At 37.9% G+C, this 12628-nt stretch overlaps 1 protein-coding gene across 1 annotated transcript in view; it reads right to left on the bottom strand.

The window, feature by feature from the left end:
• Positions 1-1257: 1257 nt before the first annotated feature.
• Positions 1258-12628, bottom strand: part of STMN2 (stathmin 2) — a 75841-nt gene continuing 64470 nt past the window's right edge. The window contains exon 5 of the mRNA XM_036744068.1: positions 1258-2626. Within this exon, the coding sequence (XP_036599963.1) occupies positions 2567-2626 (60 nt within the window). The 3' untranslated portion in view covers positions 1258-2566. The remainder of the gene's footprint in view (positions 2627-12628) is intronic.

The following is a 12628-nucleotide window of genomic DNA, read 5'->3' as shown; positions in this document are numbered from 1 at the left end:
TTGTTGGTTGATTGGTTGATCATGTGCCTCTCAAATTCACAGGTTTGGTGTTTTCTCCTCTTTTCTTTCTCCCTTCCTAGGAAGCTCTACAGGTGAAGTAGGGGATGGCTTTTGCAGGCTGTGTGATTATGGGCAAGAAAATTTACCCCTTTGAGCCTCTATTCTTAGCTGAAAAAATGGCCACAGTGACAGTCTGCATCCTAAATTGGATGAACTCAATTATTCATATTTTTATGTTGTTTAATAATTTATGCTTTTCTGTGTAAGATTTCTCTAGCTCTTAAAATCCCTATCTGGGACTAACCAGAATTCTGCTGGGGTCATGTACATGCCTGTTAAAAGGATGTAGGAAAGGCAAAACTTTACAGGGTCAGAGTGGTGTTGATACATAGGAATAAGAACTTATGGGAAGGCCTGAGAAGTCTGGCCTTGTGGTACCCATTTCAGAAGGATTTTCATTTTCTGTATTTGAACCCACAGCATCTAACACAGGGTCTGGCACATGGAGATAGCTTGGAAGTACAGTGAATGGAGTTCTGGGCTTTGAGAAGGGAAGATTTAATTTCAGATCCTGCCATGTGACTTTGGGCAACTCCCTTAACCCTTCTTAGCTTCACTTTCCTCAACTATAAAGTGTGGATAATAATAACACTTACTCCACAGAGTTGTTGTGAGGTTCAAATGAGATAATATAGGTAAAGTACTTTCCAAACCTTAAATTGTTATATAAATACTAGCTATTATTAGAAAGTGCTTAATAAATTCTTGTTGATTGATTGACCTGGTTAATGGGATTCTCACGTGAGACCTGGAAGGGGATGACATTCTTCAGAACCATGGGTCTGAGTCTTAGAGGGTCTTATTCAGGCCTTTACTATTTTTAGATTGATGAATCAAGGTTTCCTGGTAAGGGGGCTTGTAGGAGAGACATTATCTACTGGCATGCTTCCTGCTGGGCTGGAATGTGACCCAGTCCATGGGGCTTCCATTTCCTCCTTGGCTGCCCTTTGGAAATGCACTATTTGATTGTTGTTGTTTGTTCTTTACTCTCAAAGAGGACCATGACATCAGGAAGATGATGCCATGACTTGGAAATGGACTGGATGTAAGCGAGGGAGAGCCATGCACAGTCACCAGCCTCACTCTCTCCTCCAGAGCCATCTGGGTCCAGTGGCCAGATAGAGATCAGGATGACTGGAGATGTCTCCCCGTATTTGATTATCAAACCACTGAAGCAGCAAGAGAATAGACCAGACCTTTTTCAGTTCACAGAACCCCAATTCTTTATTAATCACAGCTTGCTCACAATGACATACAGGAAAATAGCACTAATGAAGAGGAGAATATGCAGGCAGCAACCTTCAAGAGGTGGGGTTGGGGGAAACAACTTCAAAACTGTGAATATTTTTGAGTGGGTGTGTTTGGTGAGTCCCGTAGTTGGCAGCGAGTGCCTTTCTAGCCCTCTAACTGTTACAGCCCTCATGGTTAGAGATATCTTTTTAATGAGGCAGGGTCCCCTAACACTGATGGAAAGGCCAGCTTTGAATGGAAGTCAGCAGTGTGTAGGAGTGTATAAGTAAGTGTGTATATGTCTTAAATGCAACAACCAGCTCACAGGTTCCAAGTTGAAAAATATTCAGTAGTATCATGTACTTGTACTATATGTAATAGCATAAAAATGAACATCACCAATCATGGCATCCACAAATAAGCCACCTGACACATTAATTAATTCATTCCATCAAAAGAACTTTAACTAGAGAATTAGGCCCACTTTTATGAAGAGTGTTTTATGGCTGTATTTGTACCATTTAGGCTTTGCCATGTTCAGCACTTTATAACATTCAGCTTTTTGCTTCTACTCAGATCGATCTCAGCTGTCTTTCCATCCATCCCTTTTCTAAATTTGAAGTCACATTTGTTGCCCATAACCCAATGGAAGCAGAAATGAATGTGAAGATTATCAATTTGTTTGTCTTACAATTATTCTGTTCTCTAGGCTGTTAAATAGATTATGACGTACAAATGTCAATGAGCTGTTAATTTGGATGGTTTCCAGGTGGAGTCACAAGACCGGTGATCTAGCTATTGTCTTAACCAAGCTCAGAGATTATGAAGCATTCTAGGCAATTAGGCATGATTGGTCTCTAGCACCATAACCTACTACTGACCTCATTATTCTGTTGGAATGAAAAGTGCTGGGAATGGAGTTGGACGTGGGGAGCTTCGAAAAGAACAGACCTAGCAAATTCAATTGAGTGGAAAGAGACAACATCAAAAGCCTGTTACAGGACATGTAAGATTATGAAATAACTTGCATAATGCAATACTTGTATTTTTTAACAAAAATGTAAGTATTTACAAAATAAGATCCAAGGTTTTTTTAAACATCAAGCAAATCATTCTGCAAAGAGACTGCATTGTTTTTATTTTTGTTTGTTTTTTATAATGAGTTCTTTTTTTTAAACCATGTCATACATTTTCCCATACTGATATCGCATGATCCATTATAATATAGGCAGGGGAGTTTACTAGAGATGGGGATATGTTATGTCTGCCATTATCTTCAGCCAGACAGTTCCACCTGGAGCTCCTTGTTCCTACGGACCTCTGCAGCATGCCTCTCCTGGAAAACAGCAATGAGAGAAATGTCATAAGGAGACAGCATGATGTAGTAGAAATAACCTCGGCTTTAATTTCATCAGCTGTAAAGTGAGGGGGTTGGATTTCTGAGGTTCCTTTCTACTTTTCTACTTCCTATACTGACATTCTATGCTTAGGAATTCTCTAAGGATGTGATTATGTGGCTATAGCATCAGTTTTTAACCTGGGATCCATGGGCTTTTAAAAATGCATATATTTTGGTAACCATATTTCACCATAAATGGCTTATTTGTAATCCTATATATTTTATTTTTTAATGTAAAAATGTTATTCTTAGAGGGGGGCCATAGACTTCACCAGGCTGCCACAGGGGTCTATGACATACAAAAGCTAAGAACCCTTGGTCTAGAGCTCTATAGACACACTTTCAGTTCTATGACTCTATGAATAGATATTCCCTGAGGTTCTCTCCAGTTCTTTGATCCTATAATGTTATAGGGCTGTTAGTTGACCCTAGGAGGAATCATTAAGTACTGTTCTGTTCCATTTTAAACTTTAATTATTTGGAAATATGGAAATAACATACTACTCTTTCGATACATGTATCTGTCCCATTTATCTAGCCAATTTCAGAAGAAATGAAAATTTGGGTCTAATGAAATCTCGTAGTAAGCAAGTTCTCTCTTAGGAGAAAGAACACTGGATTTGGAATCAAAAGAACTGAGTTCAAGTTCTGATTCTGCCACTTAAAATTTATGTGTCCTTGGGTAAGTCTCTTCACCTGTCTAAACCTCAGATTACTTATCTATTAAGTGGAGGATTTGGACTAGATATTGTCAAAGGTCCCTTTCAGCTCTAAATTTATACCTTATTCATGTGATCTCACCAGACTTAGGAACTATATATATTTATACTAAATATGTTTTATGGATTAGTATAGGAAGAAGTGAAGAAATAAAGACTTTGTTTGGGAAACAGTCTTACTCCCTTCTCCCCTCCTCCAATTCAATCTAACCTTTTGGAAAACCTATCAAAGTTAGTGTCTTATACTATTTTATACGCTTCTGCCATAACTATTACTGAGTGAGCTGCTATTTCTCCTTATGTGGCCCTTGTACAAATTATTTATTTAATCTCACTGGACCTCAGTTTCCCCTTCTAAAAATGAGAGGGTAGCACTGCACGATCTCTCAGGTCCTTCTGGTTCTAAATCCTATGATCCTATCATCAATAACAATGACAACAATGTGTTTTTATAGATTTATTCTTATGTGGATGGACACTCATGAAACCATCTGTTATGTCAGATTTTTTAAAATTTAATTACATTTTTGTAGTCACATAAAGAAAAGACTATTACTTTAATTAGCTATCTATTAGAAACAATCTCCATATTGGAGCCAGATGTTATAATCATATTCATTATAGACAATGATCCTCTGTCTTGTTCTACTTCTCCAATCTCTGTGCTTTCTGAATGCCACTCCCTATACCTGGAATGGCTTCATCCACAGGCTGTCTGTTGAAGCCCTTCCTTTTCTTTAAAATTCATCATGTCCCTCCTTATTTTTGCTCCTTCTCCAACGCTGCCTAAGCTGGAAGTAAACAGGCCTTCCTTAAATCTCTCATCTTTCTCTGGGGAACCTCTTCTAGGCACTTATCATATTCTCTTAAAGTTACTTGCATACATGTCTTACCTTATTGAAGCCTAAGCTTCCTGAGGTCAAGAACTGTATTCCATTTCATTTATGCATCTGCAACAGCTATAATTGTTCACTGCTTGTAAAAAGGGCTTTAATGAACGGAAGCTGAATGAAAATGTTGAATCATATTATCAAGAATGAAACTGAAGCAGATAACATTTTGGGAGTAGAAGGTGGGGATGATCTTTTTTAAAAAACTACCATGAGCTGGACAGGGTGGCAAATGCCTGCAATTCCTGTTACCAATGAGGCCGAGGCTAGGAGTGGAAATCACTTCTGAGCTGCCAAATCAGGTGTCTGCACCTATCCTAGTGGCAATAAGATGCTGCGTAAGGACAGGCAACATGGCTCAGGTTGGAAATAGAATATGGCAAAGCAATTATGCTGATCAGTAGTGGGATCAGGCCACTGCATTTCCAGTCTGGTGAGATAAGGAAACCAAGAAGGAAGCAAGCAAGCAAGAAAAAAAGAAAGAAGAAAAAAGAAAGAAAAATAAGGGAAGAGAGAGGTAGAGAAGAAGGAAGGAAAGGAAAAATTAAGAAGAAATGTACTATGAATCAGGGGAGCTTGCATCACAAGAGAAGGTATGATCTGCTGAAAGGAACCCTGGAGGAGGACACAGAGGATTTGAGTTCTAATTTTGTTCCTGTGAATTTTTTAGTCACATTATTTGGGATAAATAATTGACTTTTTGAGCTTAGAAAAGGCCTTAGAGCTCATCCAGTTCAACCCCTCCTTTTGAATATGATGGCATTAAGGGCCAATTAAGTGATTTGCCCAGGTCATATAGTAGTAGAGATACAACTAGAATACAGATTTTTCTTCTCTAAGCCTCATTTTCCTTGTTTTTAAAATGAGAACAAGAAAATCTTTATTTACGTTGCAGGGCTTTTGTGAGGGCCAAATGAGATAACATGCCATGGAGATTTTAAAACTATATAATGTAGGATGATGGTGACATGGATGTGTATTTATTTATGTATTATATATATACATATACATATATATATATATATACACACACACACATATATATATCACCATCATCTTAAAGACATGAAAAATTCTTGTGAAACAATGTGACAGAGGAGCAGTTTGTATGTATACATCACTTTGAGGTAGAAGGACTAGGGTGGAAAGATAATATCAAATAAAGCTGAGATCTGTTTATTTTACAATTAACAAAGGGACCCCTTTATTCATTTTTTTGTTTGAGTACCCCAACTTTAAGCTGGCAACAGTGGTAATGATGTAATCCTTTTAAGCTCAGAAATCATATTACCTATGATTTGAAAGAAATGCTACATTTAGTTTATATTCAGCTCCATAGATATTAATAGTGCTTTTGACTGAAGTTTTGACAAAATTGTATCTAGGCATCTGGATATGTAACAGCATTGCTCTAAATTGTTATATTTAAATATTCACATAAATATAAGTGATTATTATGCTTTGTTGTATTTTTGTAAAAAAAGAAAACACAGCTGATATGATTTGAGTACAGTTATCTATTTTTGTTGACTGTCTCTAATTTATCCTATGTATAACTTGTTTGTCCATAGTTATTTGCATGTTTTCTTCTACATTATACTGTGGACTTGAGGGCAAGGACTGGTATTTTGGTTTTTTTTCTCCCTTTCTTTGTATCTTTACCACTTAGCACAGGGCCAGGCACATAGCAGATGCTTAAAAAATATGTGCTGTTTTGACTTGTTCTTCAAGCCTGAAGAAAGTTTAGCTCACGGATCCATAATACTACAGTAAAGTATCATTGTCTTCTTGGAGGCAGCTATGCCTATTGTGGACACAGTTTTAAGAAAGAAAGGGTATCTGAAAAGTACCTATAAATGGCAGCAACTTTCATAACTAGTCTACCAAGAAAGCAGCTTGAGAGATCCAGATAATTTTTGGAGAGTCCCCCCTACAAAGCTGTAAATTAGCTGAAGAAAACTTATTTGCCACAGCGATTAACACATATGGTCTGTGAGCTAGAAACTCAGCAGGAAAAGGTCAGACTATAAATAAGTACATCTAAGTTTCTAGAACATTATTTTCTTTTTCTTCAGATTCTTCATGGCTCCGTTGGTGGTAAATTCCTGGCCAGAGTTCTTTAGAGCTGAATCTTGAACTATCTTATTTCTGTACTATTTGAAATTATGAACTCAAATGAAGCAGGGCTTACCCTGCCCCCCATTCTATGCAGACAGAAGGGAATTACAGAGCAGCATTATCTTCTCTATTAATCTTTGATTCTACTAAATTATTTGATATGATGAGTAGATCCCATAAGATGGTCAGCTTCATGACAGTAGGGACGGTTTCATTTTTTGTCTTTGTATACCGAGCATCTCCCTCCTTCTCAGTCAGTCTCTCTCTCTCTCTCTCTCTCTCTCTCTCTCTCACACACACACACACACACATACACACATACACACATACACACAAACGTACACACACATGCCCACGGCACCTAACAAGTGTTTGTCAATCAATCAAGGAAGTTTGACTACCAGAAAAAAGCTCATCAAAGTCATAGTTAATGATATCTTTTCACATTCATTCCCCATCATCAATGGAATGTAAGAGGGTGGTACAATACAACTAGTTGTGGTTATTCTTTGCACAATCTGTACCCGAGGATACAACAAAAGATCTGGAATCTAGAATTACATTGAACTTTTGTACTGATAAGAATGCTTAATATAATAAAAAAAAAAGCATTGGGTTTAAAAGTCAAAAAACCAGGATTTTGGTTTTGGGTCAAACACCAATGAGTTGTGTTACCTTGAACATGTCACAGACCCCCTCCTGGTCTCAGTTAATTCAGTTTTAAAATGATGAGGTTGAATTCAATGACCATCAAAGTGATTTTCAGCTCATAACATTCCATGATTCTATTTCAACTCAATAGGTTGTCTATCCACAGAAATCCTTGGAACATCCACCTACAAGGTTCTTCATTGATTGTATGCTTGAACTACAAACTCAGGGTGATACATAAGAGATTACGGACTGCTCTGCCAAGTCCACATATCATGAAGATGACAGTAGCTTATATCGTGAATGGTCATGAACTGAATTGTATTGGGAGTAATGAGTATAAAACACTGCAAGGCTGTATGACTGTGAGCCATTATTATGTATGTTATTACCTACATACAGCCACAGAAATGAACGTTATCATGCTAGTTTGCTTTTTCAGGCTTCTTACTTTGTGATGACAAAGAATATTTTTAAAAAAAACCCAACCCTACAAGGACATTATGGAACTTGGATCACTCATATGGGATATTGGAGAGAAGCAGTAAGATATAGTGAGTCTCAAAACCAGGAGGAACTGTGGTCATGTACTGCCTCTGACACACAGTGGTTGTGTGGCCCTGGACCAATTACTTAAGCTCTCAGTGCCCTTGGCAGCTCTTTAAGACTACAAGTGTCAGAGAAGTTGCTAACCTGCACAGGTACTGGGAGTTGTCTCACCCAGGAATCCCTTGCACCAATGAAATCATAGTTCTAATTCCTATCTCTGTCCCTATTGGATACTGGATACCACTGCTATCTGTTTTTGAGGAGTTTCATCAGTCACACATGGCATATCCAATGGCAATGATGGCAGGGTTATTCTTTGCACAGTTTAAGTCAGTCAGTTTAAGTGATTTTCCCAGTCTTAACCATCTAAACAAGATTTTGAAATAAAAATGACAAGAGGAGGAAAAGGCCAAGATGTACACGATGAATGTAGGCTACAGTTAATGGAACTTGATGGTCGTGGGTTGTTGGTTCTTTTTCTGGTCGTCTGTTTTTCCTTTCTTTGTATCTTTAACACTTAGCACAGGGCCAGGCCCATAACAGGTGCTTAATAAATCCTTGACTTTTTTACTCAAGCTCAGAGAAAGTCTAGCGATCACTACAGTGAGTACCATCCTTAACATGCCTCGAGTAGAGCCCCGCCCTTGGAATCAAGATGGCTGGACTTGAGTCCCCCCTTTGCTCTCAATGAATTGCTATAACACTGAGTAAACCACTTTACTTCTCTCAGCTTTAGTTTTCTTACCACCACTATGATAATGCTGACACTTTTCACTTCACGGGATTGTTGTGAGGCTCAGAGGAGATAATGCATGTAAATTAAGCCATTACTGTTGTTTTTGTTATTAACTGTGGATATGTGATTATAAATAGAAAATTGAGGTAACTGGATGGTGCTCAAAGCTGTCTCTTGGGGGAAACATGGCTGAATTTTATTTTCTCGCAGAAAATATTTAGTTTTATTATTGCTACTATATCATTGTATATGATGCTATTACCAGTGTAACAACAGCTCTAATGCTCTCCATTTAGAATTGGCTACATGATTAGAGGTGTAATGAACAATCACAAGTAAATAGTTTGTTTTATTTTCATTTAATTTATCCAAACATTTAATTTTTAACATTTCTATGGGACACCTAAATGTGATTACTTGGATTGAAAGTCCTTCGACTATGAATAGGAGGAAGGAGCCTTGATGAGCTTGCTCAGAGCTCATATTAAAGCTGCCAGGATTCCTCATTCCTCTCACTGCTGAAGGTGAGACTGTTGTTTGCCTCAAAAATCAGATAGGTCATCCCGGCAGCCCTTACGCTTGATGAGCTCAGGAGGAACAACAGATCCCTCAGCCTTGTCTGGGCACTGAATAGTATACTCAGCAAGGCCTCCATTTTTAATAACAACGATAATAATGCTAGAAGCTAGCATTTACATAGCATTTTAAGGTTGGCAAAGTGCTTTACAGATAGCTTATTTTATCTTCACAATAACCTGGAAGGTAGGTGCTATTATTTTCCTCATTTTTATAAATGAAGAAACTGAGGCAGTCAGTTTAAGTGACTTTTCTTGGCAAAGACAGTAGACTGGTTTGCCATTTCCTTCTCTAGCTCATTTTACAGATAAGGAAACTGAGGCAAACAGGGTGAAGTGACTTGCTCAGGGTCACACAGCTAAGTAAGTGTCTGAGTTTGAATTTGAACTCTGGTGTTCCTGACGCTAAGTCCAATGCTCTATCCACTATGCTATCTAGCCACCATTCTTCTTTGTTTTTTTGGAGGAGTGAGGGGGGCATATTGAATTCTATTCCTCACTATACCGTTGAGGAAATGGTGAGAAATTTAATCTAGGTCCATTGAAACAAGTAACTTCAACCCATGAACCACATATCTGATACCTACCACTAAAAGGGAAAAGAAGTGAAAAAAATATCTGTATAGCACCCACAATGTGACCAACACTTAAAAAAACAAATATCCTCTCATTTGATCCTCACAACAACCCTAAGGGATACCATTATTATTCTCATGTTATAGCTGAGGAAACAGAGGCAAAGAGAGGTGGAGTGACTTGCCCAGGGTCACACACTAGCCACCATTCTTGAAGGGGGAGATTTGGGGGCAGCCTGTGCAGTGGTCAAATTCCCCCCTCCCCCTCTGCCTTCCTGGAGACATCACAGATTCATTTGCATTGCTAACAGTAGAAAATTATGACAGGTGACTTCAGCCATCTGAACATCTCTTTGGAGTTCTTTCTTTGTGCTAAAATTAGAGCAGCCTATAAATTCTTTCTTTATCCTGCTGATAATTTCATCTTTCAGAAAAAGAAGGAAGTGATGAGAGGAACTTCTATTTCAGACCTTATTCTTACCGATCAGGAAGAACTAACTGGTAAAACAAAGATGATGGAAACCATGGGGATTGATGACCCTTGCCATCCTAGAGTTAGATCATGTCATTCCCCTGCTCATGAAGTTCCAGTGGCCTAGTAACCTTCCTAGTTGCTAGAGTCATCCTTGTGGAAATTACTTTGTATCATTTTTGGATATATTTTGTATTTTCTTTCCTGCACATATATTGTAACCTTCAATAAATGTAAGCTATTTGAGGGCAGGACTCTTGTTTTTGTCTTTAGTTCTTCAGTGACTACCACAAAGCATGGCGTGTTGTAGATGTTTAATAAATAAATGCTGAATGAACAAATCCTTCAAAATATAGGTTTAAGAGTTTGACTTGATACCCGTAAAATTTTTAGAATGAATTATTAAAAGGATAGCTTATAAGCATTTAGAAAAGGGGGAGATAATTGCTAAGAGTCAATGGGGGTTTGTTAACAATAAATCATGTAAGTCTGATCTCATTTTCTTTTTGAGAAGGTTACAAGACTAGTAAATAGATAAAGAACATGTCATGATTATAATATATTGATGTTTAGCCTCAAAAAGAGAGGACTTTGGTGGGGACAGGGTAACTGTCAAATATTTAATGGGTTATCATGGGAAAAGGTATTAAACTTGTTATTAGCCACCAAGGACAGAAGTAGGACCAATGGGTGAAAATTATAGAGGAAGGGATTTTGGCTTATCATAAGGGGGAAAAACCCTTAAAATTTCTGCTTTATAAAAGTGGAATGGGACCTTGGTACACAGTGAGTTATCCATCATAGAAGATCTTCAAGCAGAGACTCAGGATGTGGATAGGATTTGGGTAGGAGTGGACTCTGGTTTCTTCTAACTCAAGATTCCAAGAACAGTAATATGTTTTATTAAGTCAAAATAGATTATACAGGCACTAATTGTGACTTGTCAATTAAATTTTGAGTACAATTAGTGATACAAAGAGATCAGCCTCATAAATATGTGCTTCTCATCTATCTTCTCCCAAATCTGACCCTCTTCTGTGTAAAGAATTAAATATTTTAATGAATGATATGACCAGAGAGATGAAGTAAAAGGGTGTGTCACATTTTTCTTTTGAGGCAGAAAAAGAAATGACTACAAAACTAATGGATATTACAGCATAACTTGTGGCTGCCAAAGAGGGAATGCTTATCTGCTGGGTGGGCCTTTATTTGATAGATACATGCTACTTTAGTTGGGGTCCCGAGAGACTTCTGGGTTTCTGTCAGTCAACAATATGAGTTGAGTACCTAGCCATGTTTAGAATACATATCAGGCTTCAGCCCGGGGAAAAAAATCAAGCCAGAACCTGTCATTCAATTCATAGGATCATAGATCTAGGGTATAAAGTGACCTCAGCTGTCATCTAGTCCAGTGATGTCAAACTGAAATAGAAACAAACGATTGCAGGTTGCATATTGATTTAGAAAATCACAAATTAACATTATCTATGTCATCTTATATATTTTTAATCCATTTTGCTAATGATTTCCCAATTACATTTTAATATGGTTCTGGCTGGCTACTCCCCTGCTTGTGGGATGTGAACTGACACCTCTTGATACCTCTGATCTAATCCAACCTTCTCAGTTTGTTGATGAGGAAATTTAGGCTAAGGCAGGTTAGCTGATTTGCTGAAGATTGCAGACGTAATAAGTATCAGAGATCGGATTTGAACCATGGCCATTGTACCATGTTGGAACCTTAAAAAATACCACATGTCATTGATGTAGTATTTCATGTACAGTGTCTGGATCTGATAGGGGTCACATGAAACTGTCACTCTCTTATTGTGTTAGATTTGGGTCCATCTTGTAGCTGCCGGAGTGATCTTGGGTGGGGTCCTCATAACTCCTTTTATGCTGTATTGAAGTTAGCATCTATCACATACTACATATTTATCCCTAATTGTCCTACACAAGTTAGTATTTAATTAATACTGTTTTTCTCTTGATTGGACCTATGATTTCACTGATATATGAAACTCTCTGGGAGGAAACTCCATCTGTCAGTGCCAATTAACATCTCCTTAGCAACTTATAGTCTTTGAGCATTTCTTAGAGAGTAAGTGACTTGCCCACATTCACAAAAGCAGTATGTGCCAGAGGCAGACCTTGAACCCATTCTGAGCCACCTTGCTACCCACTATTCAGTGCTGCCTTCTCTAATTAGTGAGAGAGACGAAACACGTAGCCCTGAAACAGATTGTAAACTCCTTTTGGCAGGAGGTTTTCTACTACTTCTTTTGTACTCTCTTCCCACTCCAATATGCTAGGCACATAATTAAGTCTCCATAAATGCTTTGAAATATTAGATCACTAGACCTGGAGTCAGGAAGAGCTGAGTTCAAATCCTGCTTCATACACTTAGTAGCTATGTGACTTTCGGCAAGTTACTTGACTCTCCTAAGCTTCAGTTCCCTCATTTGTAAAGTAGGTGTAATTATAGCAGCTACCTCACAGAATTGTTGTGAAGATCAAATCAGTTGATGTGTTTAAAATGCTTTGCAAACTTAAAGGTCTGCATAAATGCTTGCCATTATTGTAATATACCATTATTAATTATACTGTCAGCATTTTAGTGAACAGTTAGCATATAGCCACTTTCAATAGAATAG

This window comes from Trichosurus vulpecula, chromosome 1 (assembly GCF_011100635.1).
Source record: "Trichosurus vulpecula isolate mTriVul1 chromosome 1, mTriVul1.pri, whole genome shotgun sequence".
Classification (NCBI taxonomy): Eukaryota; Metazoa; Chordata; class Mammalia; order Diprotodontia; family Phalangeridae; genus Trichosurus; species Trichosurus vulpecula.
The sequence above is the reverse complement of the archived record's forward strand: the minus strand, read 5'-3'. Positions and strand labels throughout refer to the sequence as shown.